The 15578-nt window shown below is 36.3% G+C and overlaps 2 protein-coding genes across 3 annotated transcripts; both read right to left on the reverse strand.

Moving 5' to 3' along the window:
* Nucleotides 1-1294: 1294 nt before the first annotated feature.
* On the reverse strand, nucleotides 1295-8676 carry LOC18096233 (probable leucine-rich repeat receptor-like protein kinase At1g35710). Its single transcript, XM_024596269.2, has 6 exons — nucleotides 8429-8676; nucleotides 7951-8123; nucleotides 6920-7001; nucleotides 6698-6796; nucleotides 6442-6567; nucleotides 1295-2811 (listed from the first exon to the last, which is right to left on the reverse strand). Exons 1-6 carry the CDS (start codon nucleotides 8674-8676, stop codon nucleotides 1746-1748), a joined length of 1794 nt encoding a protein of 597 aa, XP_024452037.2. The 3' UTR covers nucleotides 1295-1745.
* LOC7463216 (serine/arginine-rich splicing factor SC35) lies at nucleotides 8218-12037 on the reverse strand. Of its 2 annotated transcripts, none has more exons than XM_024596132.2 (8): nucleotides 11849-12037; nucleotides 11673-11751; nucleotides 11510-11589; nucleotides 11327-11393; nucleotides 10699-10770; nucleotides 10299-10502; nucleotides 10035-10193; nucleotides 8218-9182 (listed from the first exon to the last, which is right to left on the reverse strand). In XM_024596132.2, the coding sequence occupies exons 1-7, from the start codon at nucleotides 11922-11924 to the stop codon at nucleotides 10064-10066; spliced, it is 708 nt and encodes a 235-aa protein (XP_024451900.2). In that variant the 5' UTR covers nucleotides 11925-12037; the 3' UTR covers nucleotides 8218-9182; nucleotides 10035-10063. The 2 variants fall into 2 exon arrangements, with proteins under 2 accessions (XP_024451900.2, XP_052306670.1); XM_052450710.1 differs by lacking the exon at nucleotides 8218-9182 and adding an exon at nucleotides 9822-9952 and having other exon boundaries at nucleotides 11849-12036.
* Nucleotides 12038-15578: the final 3541 nt, after the last annotated feature.

The following is a 15578-nucleotide window of genomic DNA, read 5'->3' on the forward strand; positions in this document are numbered from 1 at the left end:
TGATAAAAAAAAGAAGAGACTAAAATACATTATTATATGCGACGCCATGAGAATCAATCTAAAAACCTAATAATTGTTTCCAACCATAATTATTCACTCATACGCATAGCATCTGTACATGAAAATGCTATTTTCACAACTCTGACTACCTTTTCTGCTGCTGTACGTGTAGGAGGCAAGAGGCGTCCATCCAAGAAATCCTTCAGCAGTAAATGATGGGGCATTTTTGTTGCCGAGGATGATGAAGTCAATGACGAGATGAGATCGCTCGGATGCCTTCCCATAAGTATTTCTAGTGATACCACTCCAAAGCTGTATATGTCGCATTTTTCATTCACTTCCATTGTGTAGGCAAGCTCTGCGAGGGAAGATTTTTTCTTATATTCTTTATTGTAAGTTATGATGTCAGTTTTTATGTTGTTTTTGTAGCATAGAAAGGATGAATAGCTATATGGGATGCCTGTCAAGCGTAGTCTTCAGTTATCCATAAACAGTTACGATCCCAAGAAAATGTAAACCTAATTTTAGTAGCACGCCAAGGATGTCCAGTTTGATGAGTCAGGCTTTAAAATCCTAGCAGTGTCAAAGTCGGAGACACGAGCCTCATATTCTCCGTCCAACAGAATAGTTTTGCTTGATATGTCACGATGTATTATTGGAGGCGAGCAGTCATGGTGCATATAAGAAAGAGCATTAGCCACTCCTGTAACAATATTTATTCGCCTAATCCAATCACATGCTATTGCCTCTTCATCTCCCTTAAGTAACATTTCCAGGCTTCCAGGTTCCAAGAACTCATAAACCTAGAATGAATGTCGCGGATGTGAACAAAAGCCGTAGAGTTTCACTATATATTGCGATGGCGTGTCTTTGTCAAGGTACGAATCTCACTAATAAAAGCTCTTGAATTGGCAAACTGACCATCCAATTGTGTTGTAATTTATGGCTAATAGCCAAATACAGGAGTGGAGGGGAATGATGGCATCTGTCTTTTTAGTATTTATTTCTTGTTTTGTTGTCAGGTTGAGGGTGCGAGGGCCACGCTATTGCGGTATAGTAAAAAAATATTTAAAAAATTATTAATATTTTTTGAATGGTTAGAATTTTTTAGACATTAGGTTTTCTTGAACTGTTTAAAATCTACTATATAACTCTATTTTGATATAATAAAAAATAAAAACTTCTCATTTCTGTAAATATAAATATATTGTCAAACCATGTGTTATTTCTAGTTTCTTTTTTGTTTGGCATTCCTGCAGTTTTTTTTCACAGCAAATTGCTAATCAAATTTCTTCACAGCAAGAACCTATCCTGTCAAGAGCACAACCTTATAAACACTTCCTTGTCCCCCTACTCCGATGCAAAATTTGGGGTCAAATCCCTCAGTAGCAATGATATTACACCATTTTCTCGTCATAGCTCCATATTGCAAAGATGTTTCGATTTTTCTGCTTGCTTTGCCTCGTCTTTCTGTTTTTGCACACTTCGACAAAGAGAATAAAAGATTCCAACAATGCCGAGGAGAAGAAAAGGTTTGCAAGAAGAAGGGACAACAATTACAATAATGGTTTTGCTATGCCCTTTTGGACGCAGATTGTAGCTCAGTGACGAGGGGCAGGTCTTCAAACCAGATATATTTCCGCACAAACCTTTGTTATTTTTAAATGCCTCTACAGATGCCTCATAAAAGGCTTTGCTGTTGGGAATCGGTCCCTCTAACTCATTGTTGCATACATCCCCCGCCGTCAAGCTTCGTGTATGGATAAAGTGGCCGGAACCGCAAGAGAACCAGACAACATATTGTGGGAGACATTTAAAATCTGTAGAACCTTTATATCTCCAAGTTGTTGTGGTATCTCTCCTCCAAGCAAATTCCAACTGAGGTCAAGACTTTCTAAAGTGTACGCGTTGCCAATTTCAGAAGGAATTGAACCGCTTAGGTTGTTTGCTGCTAGGTTGAGATGTTCAAGATCAGCCAACATTCCAATTTCCAAAGGAATGTCACCAGAAAGTTGATTATCGTTAAGAGTAAATTGAAACAGTTCTGTCAACTTCCCCAATTCCTCGGGAATCTTCCCAGCTAGATTATTTAGTGAAAGGTCAAGAACATGAAGCCGAGCTGCCTTTCTAAGATCTTGCGGTATCTGGCCAGAGATGTTATTGTTTGATAGTTTTAAACTTGTCAGGCTGTAACACTCCCCCCATTTCCATGAAAGCTCACCAAATAAGTTGTTGTCACTCAAATCTATGTAGCCCAAGTGAGGGTATATTCCGAACTCTTCAGTTAAATTTCCTGCTAACCTGTTACCTTCAAGTCTCACTCTAAACAAACTCGAGCAATTTCTCAAACTTTTAGGAATGGGACCCGTGAAATGGTTGCTTGCTGCAGAAAATTTTTGAAGCAATCCCCCGAGACATATATCTTGTGGCAAATGACCAATGAAACTGTTATTTGACAGATCAAGCATTTCAAGAGAATTCAAGAATCCAATTTCTTGAGGTATGGAACCAGAGAGCTTATTGTTATGAAGGAAGAGAGTGGACAAGCTTTTCAGTTTCCCTATCGAATGGGTGATTGTGCCAGTGATATTATTTCCATGCATAGAGAGCACGGAAAGGTACTCCACGGCTCCTATCTCCTGAGGTATAGAACCAGACAGTTGGTTCTCAAAAAGGTGAAGAAGCGATAGCTGTGTCAAGTTTCTGATAGCAGCAGGAACTGTGCCAGTTCGGCAATTATTTGACAAATCAAGCTGGTTAAGAGATTTCGCTGATCCAATTTCTTGGGGTATGGAACCCGAGAGTTTAATGCTATAAAGGTACAAAATGGACAAATTTCTCAAGCTCCCTATTGAAGGAGGGATTGCACCACTAAGATTGTTTTCACATAAGGAAAGTTGTGAAAGATTTGTCAAGGTTCCTATCTAAAAAGGCTCACATTGCTAGGAGGACCTTTCAAGAGGGATATGCACTGATGGAGAGCTTGATCTGCATAAAGAAGTATTTATAAGGGGAAAAAATTAAACTTCTTACTGACTAAATCCAAGAGCAAACTGATCAGTGGGTTGACCACTGTTTGGGAACACTCGACCACTGGTTGCCTTCCTCGATCTTTATTGGGATTTCATTTCAGCTGACTTTTGAGTGGTTCTTTAAGTCAGATGTAACAAAAACTCGCTTTCATGAAAACCACGATTGCAGCCCATTAATGTAACTGTAATAAAATAAAATAAAAAATAGATGATATAACAATAAATCAACCTTCATCAATTTAATGGTCAAAGCTGACACATAAAACACAATATTTGTCTATTAATCATAACATTATGTCATCAACAATACATCCTTAAATATTAAAAAAAATAAAATGGCACAAGTCTATTTATCGGAGTGACCATTTGGTCTTTCTATAAATAGAGGCCTTCGCTCTAATAAAGAATGACACTCACTCTCATAACAAAATACACTCTTTAAGATGCCGATGCCGTTCTATGCTTGAAACCTTAAATTATACGAGGTGAAGCCTTGTACCCTGTAGGATTTCATCAATAATACTTTGAAAACAAGTCAAATGTGTCTTCGAGGTACTTTTCAAATCTTTAAATCTCGACATGTGATGCATAAAGAAAAATCTCAGGCATCAAAATCCTGACTTGTATTCGTGAAAAATCCATTTTTGTTATTCTTTTGTGTTTGTTTAATTTCAAGCACGAAGTTTGTAGGTACAATTACTTCTATTTTACACCCGGCAACAGCCCAATCTGTTTGAAGTGAAAGAAAAAAATTTCAAGGTGGAATTCTGCAGATAAATCCTTGATAGTTTTATGATTTTTTACTTTTTAAAAAAAATTAATATAACTTTTATATGATACATAGTAATTAAACCGGTTCTGTAGATTAACTCGACAAACCTGTAACCCGAAACCCAACCTAGATTGGATTTTATTTTAAACTAGTTTTGAAATTGATAAAGTTAAACTTGAATGACTCGACGGGTTGACGTATGATCCAATTAACTTGACCAAATCGGGTTTAAACAAAACCAAATAAATAAATTAAAATGATATTATTTTAGACAAAAAAAAAATTATATATTTAGATTAACCTACCGACCAATAACTAGAGCTTTTTATCATATTAGATTTCGAGTTTGATCTAACGAAATATAATGTGAAGTTATATGCATTGGAGAAAATGGATTTCAATCCAAAGAACTTAACTATAGTTATTTGGATTGAAATCAAAAAAAGAAAATTAATCCAAATACTTTCAACCAAGCTACAGGTCATTTAGGGATTGTTTGTATAAGCATCCTTTCGAATTTCATTGGACAACCTTTTCCATCACTTTCTTAATTGTAAATAAGATTTTTCGTATGTTCTACTTTGTCATTGATCGAAGTCTCTGAGAGAGAGAGAGAGAGAGTGAGAGAGAGAGAATTTGTACCAGGAGCTACACGTACATTTCATTACAGATTCTACTCTCTTCCGCTTGGGCGTTTCAATTTCCCTGATACCTTGAATATTTGACTTGTTTAAGACACTAAACATGGTTCTGAGTTTCCATAGCTTCAGGTTCAGGCCCGCTTTTTAATGAAAACGCCATACTTTGTAGTCCTTGGAGGTTTGGTGATCTGGGTCTTTTAACTCTTGCCAGGCCTCTTTCTTGAGAGCGCTTCTTATTCTCTCTTCTTCGAGTCGGTATGTTAAAATGGTTAACCACTTAACATCCACTTGTATCTCTTATTCCTATCCCATTATTCTTTTCAGCCAATCTGCAACAACAAAGTTATGATCACTTAGCCATGAAAGTTGCTAGTTATATCTCTCTCTCAATTTCTTCTACTTCTCTCCCTCAATTTTCTTGTAAGCTCTTGTTTGTTAAGGAAAACAATTGGTATTAGAGCCAGCGATTCACGGCTACTGAAACCATAGTAAGATCAACATAAAAACAATTGGTGAAACGTGTGGAGGACGAGCGAATACAACAACTACATGAAAGACTACAAGAAATGGCAGATAATCAGGCCAAAAAGAATTAACAATTCAAATTGAAGTTGGACTCTATTGCAGCTACCTTAAAGATACTTACGAGAGGCATGAAGGTTGATAAAGAAGGTAGGTCTAGCATGGATTCTAATGGACCCATTTCTCATCACAGAGTTAATCAAAGAAGAGAGGGCACATGAAATCAAGAAATTCAAAGAGGAGATATACTGGAACTTGTCTAGGGTAGAGTTACCAGCCTTTTGTGGGGATAATCCAAGATGTTGGATAAGGAAATGTGAGAAGTTCTTCAAAATGAACTTCATTTCAATCTAACAATGGGTGGAGATGGCTTCATTACATTTGGACGGCACGAAAGAGATTTGGTATAAAGGATTTTTGTGTGGAGGGGAGTATTTAGCCAGTTGGGAAGAATTTATGAAGGCTCTTTACATGAGATTTGACAGTAGAGATGTAGTGGAGGGATTCAACAAACTTGTGTAAAAAAAAGGGTGGAGGAATATGTTGAAAGGTCTGAAGAACTAACTTAAGTCGTTAATGAGTGCATTGCAGCTGCCAAAATACATAAAAGCTTGAAAGAAGCTAATTGTGGGATAACATTACAATTTTTTTTCATTAGAGACAGTTGAAGAACCAAGACTGGTTGTACAAGATGCTGCAGCCGAGGCTTTACTGGATGAATTTGAAGAATTTTTCTCAGTGCCAACACAATTACCACTAGCAAGAACCTTGGTTCATATTTCATAAGATTTCATTTATTCCTGGGTCTAAACCAGTTAATATAAAACCCTACAAAAAATTTTATGTGCATAAAGAAAAGATGGAATGATTGGTGAAAGAGATGTTACACGATGGAGTCCTTTTTTGCTTCTTAAGTTTTCCTTGTGAAAAATAAGGATAACACCCGAATATCTTGCATTGATTACAGGCATCTCAATGATTTGACAATCAAGAACAAGTTTTATATTCCCATAATTAATGATCTCATGGATGAGCTACATGGATAACATTTTTTTTTCAAATTGGATCTCAGATCAAGTTATTATCAAGTAACGATGCATGAAGATGATGTAGGGAAAACTTCATTCAGAACTTACCATGGACATTATGAGTTTAAGGTAAGGTTATTTGGGTTAACAAATGCCCCAGTTACATTTCAGGCTCTTATGAATGCTATACCGGAACCATTTTTAAGAATGTTTTTGTTAGTATTCTTTGATGATATATTGGTGTATAGTTCTTCATTTGAATTGTATCTTCAACATCTAATATATTGGTGTATAGTTCTTTCATTTGTGTGAATAAAAGAGAACTAAGAAGAAAGAGAGAGGTAAAGATGCTACAAAACGAGGGAGGGATGTGAGTAGAAACAAGATTACAGGGCCCTTTTTTTACTTGTCTTTGTGCTTCATGGAATGCTTGTGTGGTTGCAGACCTTGAACATGATCTTTTCGTCTGTAATGCTTCTGCGGAAGCTTTTTGAAAGGCTCTGCTGTCAGGAATGGAACCTTGCAACTCGCTGTGGGATATATCGATAAACCCCGCATTTGTCCAAAACTGCCTGGAATAAAACAGAAGGATTGTTGTGGGAGAGATTAAGCGTCTCCAAGCTCTACAAACTGCTTAATTGTGTGGGTATCTCTCCGCTAAGAAAGTTGTGACTCAAGTATAGCTGGGACAAATGCACTGACTTCCCCAACTGTATTGGGTTTATGTGCAAAAAATTGCTGCTGCTCAAGTAGATAAGTTTAAGGAAGTTTCCAAAAAATCCTGGAATTGGCTGGTTCAATCTGTTCAGACAGTTCCAGATGCTCGAGATCATTCAATAATCCAAATTCTGAAGGAACAAATTTGATTTCCATTTAAATATTTCAACAAATTTAACTTTTCCTATTCCTTTGGAACCCCCCCACTGATTGATTGAAGAAAGATCAAGTGCTTGAAGCTGAGCGGCATTTCCAATCTCAGGAGGTATCCAACTGCTAATGTTGTTTCCTGCAATATTCAAGGTGGCTAACCACTTCCCGAAAGAAAAGACAGAACTCTTCCTTTAGTCGAAAATATCTACTTGAATCTCTTAACAGCGGACTTTTCTATCCGGAGTAGCTGCTTCCGTAAGAGAAGGCACACCAGCCAGCCGGGGCAGAGGAATCCATTTCTATTAGATATGCGTCAAAGGACTAGAGGAAGATGTTCGCAAGCACAGAGGCTTTGGAATTTACAAGGGCCTTTCAGATCTCTGCCCGGCCTGAGAAATTCCGTATGCTAGAATTTTGTATGATGGGACCGCATATCCTTGGTACCAACTCTATGCTTATGGGGCTCTATGTATCAACAAACAGGAATCATAATCCATTTAATTGCAAAAATTTTCATAATGAAAAAATTGATGCCAATGCTAACAAGGATAAGCATATAAAAGAACCTTTTTTTTTTTTTTGTAATTACTATGATGCAATTGAAGCGCTTATCACCAGAAAAGAATCAATTTAGAAAGCCTTTTGTGGCTTCGGTGGCAACTAGATCAAAGCCTTATTGCTTCAAGAGAAGCTCCCATATTGAAGGTTACTTTGGACCTGTAGGTATCTATCATGAGATTGGACATTTTTCCCAGTTGAATGAGATTTCACCAGAGTTTGTTGTGGCTCAGATCCATGAATTGAAGGTTTTGAATTTTGATAGACGCCAAAATCTTCAGAAATATTTCCAGCCAGTTGGTTTACTTCAGGTGGGCTCTTACAAAGCTTTTGCAATCTCTCAAGCTTTTGGGGATTGAACCTGTGAGTTTGTTGTTATTGACAGAAGTTTTGAAGTGATTGAGTTTGGCAAATGTTTTTGGCAAAAGCCAAAACGAACAACTTTTTTAAGATATGCCTTCTCTTCAGAAATAGAGCCGGAGAGTTGGTTGTTGCGAGGAATTACACTTCCAGGTTGGTCAAATTACCAATTGAAGCAGGAACTGGGCCGCTCAATTGATTGTTGCCCACCTCTAGATCAACAAAAGATTCCAAGTTTCCTAGCTCTTCAGGAAGGGAGCCAGAAAGTTGATTTTTGTAGAGACGAAGATGGGTGAAATTTCTCAGGCCACCAATTGCTGCTGGAAAGAGCTGGAAAGAGCTGGAAAGATGGTTTCCGAAGAGGCTTAGCTGTTGGAGAGACTTCAAGTATCAGATTTCATCGGGACTCGGAGCAGAAAGTTGATTTTGGTACATGAAGAACATAATTAACTTTGTAGATATTATTAGGGACGTGTCCTGATAGATAATTGGTATCCATGTAAAGCTCAACTAAATTTCCGGTGGAATGGAACCAGAAAGGTTACTTTGGTGCGAAAATAGAAATGTCAGACACCTCAAATCTCCCAATGAAGCAGACATTTGACCACATAACTGGTTGCCAAGCAAAACTAGCTCAGAACGGACCGTAATCGACCCATTTCTTGAGGAACTGAACCAGTTAACTGATTTACAACAAGGAGGCTGATTTCAAGTTGGAGTATTCCTGGGCATCTGATTAAACGACAAATCAAGATAGATGAGTTGGAGACCTGACTGATCCGCGTGAGATTGAACCAGAGTTCATTTATGGCAAGACCAACATGAAAGACCAGGAAAAGATGATAATGAAGCGCCCGCAAACTGCCTTTGAAAACTGAATAGGCAAGGTTCATTCTAGCGATACCTCCAGCGAAGTTGCAGGAAATCCCAAGCCAGTTGCTACTCCGAACCAAACACTACCTACACTACCTACACCACCTAAAAGAACACGAGGAACCAAATCGCACATTCATGGTGGGTAATGCTAAATATCTTTTGGTAGAATTAACTTCCCCCTTGTCTCGATTTAAGGTAGCACTGCTCCGTGGGATCCTTCAATATTGCATCCTAATGATTCACGAGTTTTAGACGAGCTTCTCAAGCATAGATAAAGCACTTTGTTTGCAGCCCTGTTGGTACTTAATAAATATGTACAATCCAAACAAAACGACAAAAATGGTACCAGTTTTCATTTTATTTTGGATTTGGATCGATCCTTTTTGCCCTGAATTTTCCCTTCCGTTTAAACGTGCCAAAGAATGGAGAAGGCAGGCAGCATTGGTAGTCAATCTGTCAATGGAAACGAAACCCTTCACCAGTGGAAGTTGGCTCCAGGACCAAAGCCTCATCCAGACAAATTCTACATTAAGAGAATCAAAATATTCAAATATGGTAGTGACAATTTTTAACTCTCAGTTCAGTAATTAGCACAAAATTTGAAAATCTTGCTGTCTGGGCAGAAAAGAGATCCAGAACTTAACGACTGTTCTTTATCAGCTTGCGCACGCATTACTATCGGTTGGTGAAGTACTAGAAGTACTTGGTAAAAACCACAGCATCACCAAGCCAAATCAAGACTGTCATAGTAAAATTGTTAGAAGAGTAGATTGGGCAGCATTGATATGAAATCATTTGAGGCAGCGTAGTCATTCACACTTCCCAAAAACACTATATAAGGCCAATATAAACGATCCACAATTAAACATTTAGTAATAGAATTGGGTGTGGCAATCATAATGGAATGAGAGATAACTCAAGGGGGAAGTAATGAACCAAGGAATTGCAGTGGGAAGGAACAAAAGAAGAAAGGGAAAGGAATCCGCCCATGGGCAGTAAAGTTTCAGCAATTGTAAGCAACTAAGCTGGAATGCAAAAGCATAGCATGTGAATGAGCAAGAAACACCTGGGAGACTGAGACAGCATCAGGCAAAAAGGGCAGGCGAAAGCTTCCATCAAGCCTAATTTTGGAAAGTAATGCAGCAAGTTGAACATTGAAATATGCAACCTTCAAAAGCATAAATTGATTAAACCTGACATACAATGTTTCATCCATCAAAAAGATAATCTAGCATGTCATTACTCTTACAAAAGTAGGGACACACCACTCAAAGAGCAGAATTCCCACCACTCCTGCACAGGTGGAAATCATAATGTTAAGGGTTCAGCTATTACTGAAGAATATAACCAATCATTCAAAAAGCACGGGACTCACATCAGTATCAGATCTTCCTGCAAATAGGCTCAAGAATCCACCGGTTCATCATGAGGAGAGATACTCTTTGAAGTAGGAGAGTGTTTGTTATCATTGTGTCCATTAGGACTTTCATCCCTGAGACGAGCCTTGCGTGGAGGACTCCTTGGAGAATTAGGGCTGTGCCAAGCAGGGAAAGCATGCCAACATCGATCAAGTTTCCAATCAGATAAACAACTTACAAGCAATTTGGATGATGGGAAAAGTATAAGAATGATCCCGTACCTTCCATGAGACCGGCTCCAACTGCGTCGTTCCTCATCATATCCTCTACCACGGTCTTTGCGGCGATCAGGGCTGCAGCTCACACTTCGGCGATGATAATCTTTATCCCTACCTCGATACCCGTCCTGTTCAGATCGATCCCTGCTTCTACTGCGACTTCTCCTTCTGTAATCCCTGTCCCGGTCCCTGTAGCCATCCCGATACCTGAAAAATGTTTGCGAGACATCACAAGCAGTGAAACCACAATACACTGAGTCACATTTACAAGCTTTCAAGGTGGAATCAATTTGCATGAGCAATAGCATCCCCTCCTAACTGTTTATTTCAACCTGAATCTTCACAGTATAAACAGAAAGTCAAAGTTTGATCTTATAAATAAAAACCCAAGCAAGATCCTTACTTTGGACGAGGGCTGCGGCTTCTGGACCTACTCTTTATCTTTGAAGTTGATTCCACTATCCTCCCATCCCGACTGAAAATAAAAACAGCATAACTGAATTAGAAGGTGAAAAACCTTGGCATAACGATTACTTAAAGAAGAAAATGCAACTTTCTAATCAGTTTGAAAAAAAATCTATTGCAAGATAACAATACAGCAAACAGAAGTAGAAATTTGAAATTGAAAACAAGGAAACGGAGAAAAAAGTATGCCCAGGTGAATAGAAAGATAACAATTTCAAAGAAGTGAAAAGGAACAAATAGAAAGATTCCCTCTAAAATAACCTGAAAACAAGAAATTAAAATAGAGTAATATACAAGGTTATTTGCTAATTACAAGCAAAATAGTGCTCATTTCGATCAATAACAATTAATTACCTAATCCAAATTGTAGATTATGTCAAGTATAATTCAATTATGATGTATAATACAATTCTCTCATCCAACCAAATACAACACAACTGTGGATGCTAGAAGAATCATAACTTATTCAATATAACCACAATAATCGACCAAGCAAGCATCCAATTAACCCTTTTCTCCCACATTATATAAACTCAAACCGAGTTAAAAGTGTTTTAACTACTCACATTCGCTCCGCATTAGGACCATACTTCGCAAATTGCACCATAATCTCTCTCCCGTCCACAACTCTCCCTACAAAGAGAGAAATCCAAGTTACAAATTAATAAACCCTAAATTTCAAAAAAAAAATGAACACAACAATTTGAGTGCATATAAAAATTTATAAAAAAAAGAGTGAAAACACTAACCATCAAGCCTATCAACTGCCTTTTGTGCCTCATCAGCATATTTATACCTCACAAAGGCAAAACCTCTCGATTCTCCAGTCCTTTCAAAAATAAAAAAAAACGATCGTTATTAAACACACACACACATATATATAAAGGTGTATGTGTAGGTTTATTTATATACCTTCGATCGCGAGGTATAAATACATCAACTACCTTGCCGTACTTGTCGAAGAGAGGGAAAAGATCGTCGGCGGTGGTGCCTGCGAGGGAGAAAGGAGAGTAATTTATGACTTATCAATGTCTTCTTATAAAAATAAGAGAGAGCAGTGAAATTGGAGAGGAGGGGAGGACAAATACGGAAAGTGATGTTGAGGACGAGGAGAGAAAAGGTGTCTCTGATATCTGGAGGACCAGATCGGCCGAAGTGCGACATGTCGCTGTGCTGCTTTGATGAGCTAGCGAGGGAGTAAAGGTGAGTGTTCTGTGCGTGGCGGATTCTGGGGGCTAGGGTTTTGAATTTTGAGGTGGGAAAGGTTTGGACAGTGATTTTTTGGGCCAAAATAATAGTAGCTCGAGACATTTCATTTGGCAAATCTACCCCTGTTTTGTTTCTATAATTACGAGGGGGCTTGCACCGCTTGCCGCGTGGATTCAGTATTCGTTTCTGCTTTTCCCGCCAGCAAGGACACCGTGTTTCAAAGTTAAAGAAAAAATGTTAAAAATGTTTTTTTTTAGAAAGAAATAACTTTCTATATTTTTTTTAAAAAAATATTCAGATTCTATTTGAAAATGTACTTCGGTTGATTTTCAAAATGTTTTTTATTTAGAAATATATCAAAATAATATTTTTTATTTTTTGAAATTAACACATTAAAATGATCTAAAAATATCAAAAAAATATTAATTTGAAATAAAAAATATATATAAAAATTTAATTTTTTAAAATATAAAAAAAAAACAAGATTACCTAAAATAAAAAACCCATGTTCATATCGTCTTGTTATATGGAGTCTCGAAATATCAATTCTTCAAGCCATTTTCAAACCATCAAATATCGTGTGTTTGGAGCTATTTTAAGTAAAAGAACTATCACTATTTATAAAAAAATGAACCGGTGCACATATTTTTTAAATTATTGGTCATTTGTATGGAGATTTTTTTTAAAAAAAAATAACAGCATTGTGCTATGTTAAGTTATTAAAAACTTTTTATTACATCTCATCTACTTTTTAAAATTTCATATACTTGCCATGTGTTTGATGATAAAGATCTTTTAAATTATTGACTTTTTGGATTAACAGCCCCTGTGTGTTTTTATCTTTTGGATTAGCACCCCCAGTATTCTTCTTCTTTTGATTCCAATTCTTAAATGAGAGATGAAAGGTTTTATCGATGTGATTTCATTCATACCAATTTTAAATTCAATCATTATCTGATTTAGTTGTTTCAAAACCGAGGAATTTCCAATTTTGAATCTTGAATTGAAAAACTAAAAACTCTTTTTTTTTTTTGGTTTGGTTTTTAAAATGATTTTTTTGAAGGTTGAGAGGAATATTGTTTTAATAGTTTTTTGAGTTGATTTAGCGGTCACATATGCGAAGTTCCAAATGTGATGATAAAATGGATTCTAATCTAAATACATCATAGTTCATTGTGTATATATTTCTCTGGGGTATCAATGAAAACTGATGATTGTTCAGAAGGTTTTTATACATTTCTAACCTAAGAATGCAACAAACACGTGAGATTGGATTTTGATGTATTAGTATATTTTGAAATTTTAATTTTTAGTCTGGATACTTATTTAAAAGGTTTAAAGATGAAGTGATACTCATGATAGGTGGGTAGAATTTATGTTCATACCCAACATATTTAAGTTTGATATAATACCATGGTCAGTATCATGGATCTAGCTCACATTTAGACACAACACTTTTGAGCATGATTAAGAGCAAAACCTAGGTGGGTGTAGGTTTGGCGGGTTGTCAGACTCGATATCATTAGATTCAGTTATACACCGAACCCAAGCAAGTATGTGTTTGAAAAGCTTTCAAACTGAACGTCATTGAGTTCAGCAACGCGATGAACCCATGCAAACAAGGGTCTAAAAAGTTGCCAGACTCAACATCATTAAGTTCAGCTACACGCTGAGCCTAGGCAAAGAGAGGTTTGAAAAGCTGTCGGATTCAACATCATTGAGTTCAGTTACGTGCTAAGCCCACGCAAGTATGGGTCTAGAAAGTGGTCAGACCCAACGTCATTAGGTTCCGCTACGCGCTAAGCCCAAACAGACATGGATCTCACTTCCTTAGGTTTAGCTAAACACTGAGTCCAAGTAGACATAGGTTGAGTGAGTTGTCAACCCCGATATTCTTGGGTTCAGTTACGCGTTAAGCTCAAACGGACATGGATCTCGTATCACTTTGTTCAACTTCTCGTTGAGCTCAAGCAGTCATTGGTCTAGTGAGTTGTCAAATTCAATATCATTAGGTTTAGCTACACGCTAAGCTCAGGAGAACATGGGTCTGTCAAGCTACCAGACCCATCATCTGTGGGTTTGGCATCGTGCCAAGCCTAAGTGGGTATGCGTCTGACGATTATTATAGGCCTCCATGTTGGACTTCAAGGCTTCGTTTGTTTATTTTTATGCCTTTTAATATAAAATGTTAATGTTAATGATACTTATCTTCTTACATCCCTATATATATAAAAGTCTTCTAAGGACCTACCATAATTTCATCAACATTAATATTGTGTAAGAGATATTCGTCTATTATTTAATATTGTGTAGGGGATATTTATCTTTCATTAATGTTATCAAGAGGAAATGACTCTCTAACACCTCCACTCCAACAAAGTGACAAGATTCAATAGCTATAAATACTTCATGAATCACCTAGATAAAAGGTTCACAACCTTTATTCTCTGCAAAAATATGTTCTTAATTTCATATCATTTTTCACATTAAAACTAGGAACAAACACTCTTGTTCTTGAGAACAAATGTTCATTCTCTCATTTATTGTGACCGTTAGATAAAAAGTTATTAACTTTATCATTCGAGGATCCCCAAATCCCATAAAAAATGATTATTTTGCATATTATAGACTTTCTACAAAAAGTTACAAGTTTCATAAACTATGAAAAATAAACTATCTTACTTAACTCATAATCTAACCGTTAAAAAAACATATTCCTAAGTATTTTAAATTTTGAAACATCATCAAGTGTTTTAACAGAGAAAATGGACTGAAGATAATATAAAAAGTCTATTAATAAAGAAAGAAATCCATATACAAAAGATCAATAAGATGTTTTTATGGATTTTCTTTGAACAAAATATTAATGATTTGAATCAAGTCTAGCAAAGAATTTTGAGAATTATTGAAAAATGGATAAACCTTTTTATTTTTCACAAACATAGCAAGTAGAATTTGAGAGTCTCTAATTTTTTTATGTAATTTCTAAACTAATTTTCTAGCCATGTTATAAATAACCAAAGTGTATTTATAATGTCTACGAGTTCAGTATATGATTGATTTTCTTTGAGTTCAATCCTTAATTCAATGCTGACTTAGTTTTTGGTTTGGATGCTTTGACTTAGTTTTCCTTCTCACCATGCCACTGAATCCATTGTATACTTATGCTATGAAAAAAGGGACATGTATGTGTAAATCTGGCCAATTTGTTTACTCCCGTGTATTTTTTTTCTTACTTTTTTTTCTTACTTTTAATTTCCGATAATTTCTTCAAACCCCACATGTATTTTTATTATATCTCGATATAAAGATCTTTGACATGTAGCATACAAGTAGACAGAAACTTTAATAAAAGCCAAAGTAAAAAAGATAAAATCAATAAACAAAGGGTCAGAGTTTATGGAAAATCAAGAGCATATGCATAAAACTATATCATTAGTTTGTTGTATGTTGTGAGTGAGATTATTTTTTTAATGTAAAAAATACTCATGTTTCTAATATGTTTTATCGTAGAAAAAATATTAAATTGTGTAGAGTTTGATTTAATATAACCCGATTAATTAGGTGGGTTTAAAGATAAATCGGATGACCGTTAAAAACATAATTTGA

This window comes from Populus trichocarpa, chromosome 2 (genome assembly GCF_000002775.5).
Source record: "Populus trichocarpa isolate Nisqually-1 chromosome 2, P.trichocarpa_v4.1, whole genome shotgun sequence".
NCBI classification, from domain to species: Eukaryota; Viridiplantae; Streptophyta; class Magnoliopsida; order Malpighiales; family Salicaceae; genus Populus; species Populus trichocarpa.